General features: G+C 40.7%; 1 protein-coding gene across 1 annotated transcript; it reads right to left on the bottom strand.

Annotated features, from left to right (window-relative positions):
• Window positions 1-110: 110 nt before the first annotated feature.
• Window positions 111-7,069, bottom strand: MRPS22 (mitochondrial ribosomal protein S22). Its single transcript, XM_081863616.1, has 8 exons — window positions 6,912-7,069; window positions 5,987-6,150; window positions 4,984-5,148; window positions 3,474-3,617; window positions 2,469-2,552; window positions 1,882-2,027; window positions 668-776; window positions 111-297 (listed from the first exon to the last, which is right to left on the bottom strand). Exons 1-8 carry the CDS (start codon window positions 7,042-7,044, stop codon window positions 205-207), a joined length of 1,038 nt encoding a protein of 345 aa, XP_081719742.1. The 5' UTR covers window positions 7,045-7,069; the 3' UTR covers window positions 111-204.
• Between the last annotated feature and the right edge of the window lie 265 nt (window positions 7,070-7,334).

Below are 7,334 nucleotides of genomic sequence, written 5' to 3'. Positions count from 1 at the left end.
ACTAAGCCTTGTACCCACAAAACTACTCGATATGACAAATTCTCTGTATTTCTGTTAATCAAAACAGGCCAACTGTGCTTTAAAAGCTAACTAAAGCTACTTCCTATACGTTATACAGCAAAAAGTATTTTATTCAGAATTCTATATACATTTTACACCACCCTTCCACTCACAAACATCATATTAAGTGGATTGGTAAATTCTTTATGAAGCTGCAGACCTAGGCTTAGTTGCTTGATAAGACTGGAGTGCAAGTTCAATGTATCCAGCTCTCTGTGATTCTGTCTTCACAAAAACCTGTACAAAAATGTAAATGATAATAATTAGGTAGCCAGCAAGCTTTTGGCTGTGTTACTTGCGTTGGGCTCCAGCAGGTAACCTCAAAATGATGAAACTAGCTTAATGTTCTAAATTACATTTTGTGAAATGGAGGATACAGGTTATGAAGTTAAAAGCTGTGCAGTCTCTAGTCCATATAGGAATTATTTAACACTGAATAAAGATAAGTTCAGCTCCATGAAATGTTGGCCTTTTAACAAACTGTTCCATGGATGAATTGCTTCCACAAATGGGTACAATATTTCTTGTCCCAAAACTCCAAAAAAGGAAAACTGCTGTGATAAGTACCTATCACATGAAAAGAGGCTGATATAAAAGATTTGTATACCTTAATTAAATCTAGTCCTTGGATGTCATATTCGTGTGCTTCTTTTGCTGACTGGCAATCAGGATGGAGCATGTGATACAAAGTAACTAAGCTTACTGCGTCCTCGATTCTGAAATACAGAAGTTATTCAAGACTTAATTGCTTTTCTAGGAACCATCACAGTTAGTACTCCACACAAACACATTAAACTAGCTTGTTGTTTTATTAAATTCACTAGCTAAAAGAACTAAGTTTTGAGGAATTACTAACAGATGTAAGCCACCACTATGAGCAAATATCTTCAAAGAGGTGGGTTTTTACCCAGCTGAATTCATTTCCGATCTCAGCTTCACCCTTGCCACCTGTGCAGGTAGTGTCTCCATTTGGGTTCAGACCCATATAGGAGCCATTCCAGCAGTAGGGATTATATCATAGAAAGACCTCTCCAACACACCTCCTGCTCTGGGCGTTCTGTAGTCACACACGTACCTTTACAATATGAATAACCCCCTTTCAATATTGGGTTACCTCCCAACACCACTAGAGTTTAATGCCTTTGTAAAACTATCCAGCATCACTGATGAACATGTATTGGAGAAGTCTTACTTCCCACCAAGTTTAAAGGGATTATTCCAAAGGACTGCAGCTTCACAGGAAAATCCAATCTGATACCTTACCCTGACACTCGAATCACGTTTTGCAGCCTTACTCAAACTGAATTGATTCCTGGATGACACCAAAATATGTTTTGGATGAGTAAATAATAATAAAATATGTGTGGGGGGGATTATTCTTGTTTTTATTATATATTTTCTCTTTTTTTTCTCTTGTATTTTTATGTTGTGAACCACTCTGAGATGTATGGAGTAGTATATAAAGGGTGGTATACAAGTTTAATAAATAATAATAAATGGAACTGAATTATTCTACCCATACAGGTGGAAATGAAAATAAGCAATAGCTGCAGGAATTGCTAGCTAGGCATAGTCTATTATTGACAGGAAACACTATTAAACTGGTGTCTCATGGCAAACTTTTTCAAAGTATGTTAATGATCGCTAAGAACCCAGCCTACAGTTCCTGAATAAAAGTCAGCCAGTGCTTTGATCCTGAACAAGTGCAACTTTGATGCTTGTGCAACTAATCTCAGCAGATAGGCTGCTTAAATATGAACTTTTAAATTCTATATTGCCATGAAGAACCTAGATAACTCTAGCTCAATAAACAGCACTTACAAATCTCTTTGGAGCATATCTATCAGCAATCCATCAATCCTCTTTCTATTTGTAAAGTACCACACCATTCCTCCAAAGTGTCTTGTTGAACGCAGCAGATCATATTTTCCATGTTTCTCAATATCATCATACGTCCGCTGATGAACCTGTGCAGAAGTTGAAACATAATAATGCTTAAACGTAATAGCTTCCTGAGTAAGTTTCCGGAATAAGTGTATGTAGCAAAAACAACAAAGACTTGGGGCACCTTAAAGACTAAACAAATGTAGCATTACCTTTCATGGACAAGTCCACTTCATCTGCATGTAGTGTTATCCTGAGTTGCAGGTATACACACAACCAACTTACAGGGTCAAGTAAGAAGGGGATTGTAAACAGTGGTGTCAAAGGGATAACAACTTTGAGGAATGATACCATCTGGCATATAGGATAACACTTTGGTCAGCTGCAGCCCATGAAAGTTTATGCCATAATAAATTTGTTTAATGTGCAAAAAGTTAAGACTGTTACAACAAAAACATGACTACCCCTTTGGAAACAGCAGCTGTCTCAACCCCACACTCCCTGCCCAAATGTTGGCAACTCACTCTGATATAGTCAGGTGAATCTGGCTCAAACTGTACAAGGCAACGATCAAGGAGTTCTTCATGGCGGTCTTGAAGAAACGTCGTCTGGAACAATAGTAACAAGAATGAAATATAAATGAAGCATCCTGCATCAAAAAACCAGACTCAATAACAGTAATAGTCCAGGTCTAAGCAGTGGCAATAATTTAGGGTTCTCATCCGACAGCAGTTGCAAAAATGTTTTGGGTCCGTTCTTTAATAGATTCTATCAAGATTACCAGCACTGTCAAAGATCCTGATCTCAAAGTAGTTTTATCAGCTTCATTTTCATTGGATTTTTATACTACAGTGGATTGTTATACTACACCATTTACATGAGGACTCTGTTCTGGGGGTCCATGGGCAAAAACAAAATAGTGCATAGTGCCCCCACTAAAAGATGGGAGGGCTGCTTACTGGGGTCTGTGAAGGTTGCAGGTCTCAGGGCCCTCCTGTGACCTTCCCAGACCCCAGTAAGCGATGAGGCACCTTCCTTACCAGCCTCTGAGTCCTCCCACCTTCCCATAGGCTGCAAAGGATAGGATATGTTTCCTCATCCCATCCTGGTGTAATTAAACTGCAGTTTTCTCTAATAACCAAAACTGAGCATGGTAGTCTATTACTGTATTCTTAAATGCAACTTCAAAATGTGCTTTAAGATTCTGGGAAGTAAAACTCATTAAACGAGTTTTGGACATAACTGCAGGTTAATTATACCAGGAAATAAGTGCCCACACAGGAAGGAAACCAGAAGACAGTGAGAATGGAGTGTGTATTTTCACTGCTCATTCCCAGCTTTTAAACTATGGTTTCGCAAACAGAGAACTGAGTTTCCAAATGGGCCATATAGCCTAAGGATAATTTAGAAAATCATGAAGAAGGAAGTTGAGACAATGGCAAAGGTGCAGTAGGCCAAATATATTTGTCTCATATTGCTCACGTGAGTAAGATTAATTGCTTTGCACAAGGCTGAATACTAGCTTTTACCATAAGGTTTTCTTCTTTGAATAGAACTGGAGGAATAATTTTGCGCCCTTCTTTTGGGAAGTATATTTGTATCATTCTGTCCCGTTCCTCCCAAGTGGCCTTGCGTAATGTTCCATTTGTTTCTCGAACTACAATAAAGCGTTCCTGAAATTGAAAAGAGAAGTAAGCGGCACTTGTAGTCATCTGTTCCATGTCTCTTTACTTTAAGATATGGAACAGTGCAAACTTAAAAGGCCAATTGTTTTTCAGTAACTTCCTATCAAGATATTTGAAAAAGTAAATTGTATCATGTCTTCTTCACAGTGAAAACAGAACATGCTTGTTCAGCTTACCTGAAGCTGACGTTACTGCTGCTTGGAAGGGATTTAAAGACCAAAAAGCTAGGAGTATGGGAGTTACCTTACTAGTTCAGTTCTGCTAATCCAACTGTTCTCTCAACAACAGTCAGCCAATAGTCTCTAGAAAGCTCACAGGCTAGTCAGAACACAAGATATTGCCACCTAGAAAATCATTCTCTTTAGTTTCATTTAGCTATTATACCCAGTACCCCTTTATTGCCATATCCTACGTGAATTTAAGGCACAGCATCTTGTAGCAATGAATTCTATAGGTTCAAGTGTAAACTTAATTCCAATAGAAAGAACATAGTAAAGGAAACAAGAGCCCTGTTCAGTCATCCAAAAGAAAATGATTCAGGCCTCTGTTGACCCCATGGGAAGTATCTTGAGGGACAACTGGGATCAGATAGGGCACAAGTTCTTAAACTTGTGGTCTGCAATCTCTACTGTGATAGCCTGTGAAAAGGCTAACATCAGCATACTTCAAAATGAAGCAGCAGGATGGATGCTGCACCTGATCTGAGAATAAAGCTGACAAACATTACAATTTCACAGATCTTTGCTCACAAAACAGGCCCATCTATCCTATTAAAAAGGCCAGACTGCAGTTATTAAAATGTGAGCTTTGTGTTTGGATTTGTAGAACAAAAAACAAATTTATGATGTGGTCTTTCAAGACTCAGCCAATATTCAAGTGGTCCATGGAGAAAAAGTGTTTTTTTCAGAAGCATCAAGTACTACTTTACAAGAGGGTATAGGCCAGCCCAAGAATATAGTGTCACAACATGCCATGAGCAAAAAGCTCTCTGTGTCCAAGGATGGCAAAGTTCTTCCTTTCTTCAAATCCATCAATGGTATTTTTTTAAAAAGCAAAAAACCAGACCCAGCTATCTATCCTAAAAGAAACCAGACCCAGCTATCTATCTGAAGAAGTGTGCATGCACACGAAAGCTCATACCAAGAACTGACTTAGTTGGTCTTTAAGGTGCTACTGGAAGGAATTTGTTTTGTTTTATCCTAAAACTGCATATCATGATTCCAGAAGCAGCTGCTGTTGTGATCCTGTGTATACAATAAAACAGTGTATTTCCTTGTAGATTACGGTGTCTATTAGTGTAACTGCAAAGTGGGTAAAATTCATTGATATTTTTCAAGGTAGCTAACAGACTCACACGGTGAGGGGTGCTGTATGCTAGGTCAGTAAATACATATTTATAAGGTTCTATTCCATCCAGAATCTTGTCTTCTGCTAATACATCATTAATTGGCTCCCGCTCACTTAATACAGGAGGCATTTTGAGCCTCTCTTTAGCCTTCTCAACAGCAGCTTTTGTGGCCTAAAAGAAAGAAGTGAGTAATTAATTGCACAGAAAATGTCATATTGGAAAATCATCTAACATAAAAAATGTAAATATTTGATAGATATAGGTTTTTGAAGGACAGGGGGAGAAATGGTTTAGCCATGCAAAAATATGCAAATTGAAATGGTGACAATTAAACCCAAAGGTTTCAGATATTTTTGCATGTCTTACTACAATTTTTTACACAAAAATTATTATTTGTTGTCATTTCATTGGTAAAACATGTTAGCATTTGATAATTGTTCAAAAATACTAATAAAAACATGAGTGACAAATGAAAGAGCAGATAATTTTTTTTTTAACAAGCTGCCCCTATTATTGATCTGAGTTCATGGAAATACTTATTTACATGCCCCATAACTAAGTGCCTGGGATATTAAAGAGTTGTGACCACATTAGCATACTTCAAGTTAGATTTCATCAATTTTCATGTACTTGATTGCCATCTGGATCAAAATGAGACAGAGAGATTTTTTTTTCCTGCTGTACAGGGCTACTCTGAATCAGTTACTGTTTACAACATTTCAACATTCATGCTCATTATTACCACTGCATAAGCAATACATTTCTCAAGGTATATTATATGGTCATTGTATTGCTCTGAATAATTTAAAATATTTTAAATGTTTTTTCGCAACTACCTTGGTATGTTAGAACCACAACATACACATCTTAACAAATATATAAATGTTTTGAGTGCCTATATTTCCTAACTCTTCTTACGGCCAAAGCAAATAAATAAAAAACAACCAGAAGTGTCTTCTATTCGTATCTTAAACCCATATATATTATTTCTTGAACAGTGGCAATATACCTCCTCCAGCTGCGCTTCTGTCATGAGCTTGTACGTTGGGGGGTTGAGTTCTTGTTTTACTGGCTTAAAGACTTTCTGCAAATTCAGTCCTGTCATCTGGAAGAGTAAGTTCTGAACTTTTTCATCCGTAAAAGAAGGTTTTGGAACATCAGATTTCTTCTCCCCTGAAAAACAAGTGGTTGGTCTAGCACAGAGCTTTCCAAACTGTGTTAGTGCGTCAGCTGCAGTGTGTTGTATGATATCTCTTATAAGGGGTTAGCTTAACCTCTGGTTTGCTAGTAAAACTAAATTACTGCGCCGCGGAATAATGCATGTCCAAAAAGTGCATCTCCAATGTGAAAAGTTCAGAAAGCTCTGGTCTTGCAGGAAAGCAACAGCTCAAATACTGTTTTGAAAATGCAGTTTTGAAAAGTGAGACTTTAACGATACTACTAAGGTGCCAGCTGTAATTTAGGCATGACCTATGCATGTTTTATCTTAGAGTCCCATTAAACACATGGGGACTAACTTTTGGTTGCAATATTGGATGTTTTACAAAAAAGACTTAGGCTGCAACCCTAAGGTCCTGGCCAGAGCCCTGCCACTTGTGTGGGCCAGTGCAGGGAGGGTGGGAGAGGCGCACGGCGTGGGGCGGGGGAAGAGATGCTTCTTTCACTGCACAACGAAGATGCCTGGATCAGGCCCAGCAGATCGGTGCCAGCCCAGCCCCTTCCCCTAAGCGTCCCATTTATTGGGGTGGGGTCGTTAACCGGCAAAAGCCAGCAGCAGCAGCAAGTTCCGCCTGCCCACCTGCCTCCTTGGTTAGCCCTTGAGCCCCAACCAGGTGAGCCATTTCCACTGGAGGCGCTTTCAGACGCGGCGTCGCCTCACGCGCCCAACGTGGGGGGCAGCCTGTCCGCCTGCATCCGCCCCCCGAGGGACTCACCCGCCTCCGGGCCTTGGCAGAGGCCCCGCCATCCCCACGCGGCGCGGCGTCCCTGCGCCCGCTGCCTCAGGAGCAGCGAAGCCACGGCGACCCTCCCGCCCTGCAAGCACCCAGACGCTCCTAGCGCAGCCATGGCGCGGCGACCCGGAACTTGTCCCTCATGCGCTTCCGGGTCGCAGCGCCGCTGGTTTCTAAGGGAACGCAATCCGGAAGCGGCGTTTGATCAGTCCGCTCTAGGCTCCGATGGTGCCGCGGCCTCTATGCTTGCGCCATAGAGAGCGCGCCGGCTTGAAGCGCTGGTGCTGTGTGTTGGCTGTGCTTTTGAGTCCGTCCGCACCCAGCACTGCGGAGCTTGGTTTGCGTGCAAAAAGCAGCAGCGCCGAAGGAGAGGCGAAGGTGGGAGGGAGAGAAAGCCACACGAGA

The sequence above is a fragment of the Podarcis erhardii genome (genome assembly GCF_964252035.2).
Source record: "Podarcis erhardii genome assembly, chromosome: 5".
Lineage (NCBI taxonomy): Eukaryota > Metazoa > Chordata > Lepidosauria > Squamata > Lacertidae > Podarcis > Podarcis erhardii.
Note: the sequence above shows the minus strand (reverse complement) of the source record. Positions and strands in the feature narration are given on the sequence as shown.

Coding starts and splice junctions, on each gene's coding strand:
- MRPS22 (XM_081863616.1), bottom strand. CDS start 7,044: ATGGCTGCGCTAGGAGCGTCTGGGTGCTTGCAGGGCGGGAGGGTCGCC. Junction 6,151..6,911: donor CTGCCAAGGCCCGGAGGCGG/GTGAGTCCCTCG, acceptor CTTGTTTTTCAG/GGGAGAAGAAATCTGATGTT. Junction 777..1,881: donor GATATGCTCCAAAGAGATTT/GTAAGTGCTGTT, acceptor TCTGTATTTCAG/AATCGAGGACGCAGTAAGCT.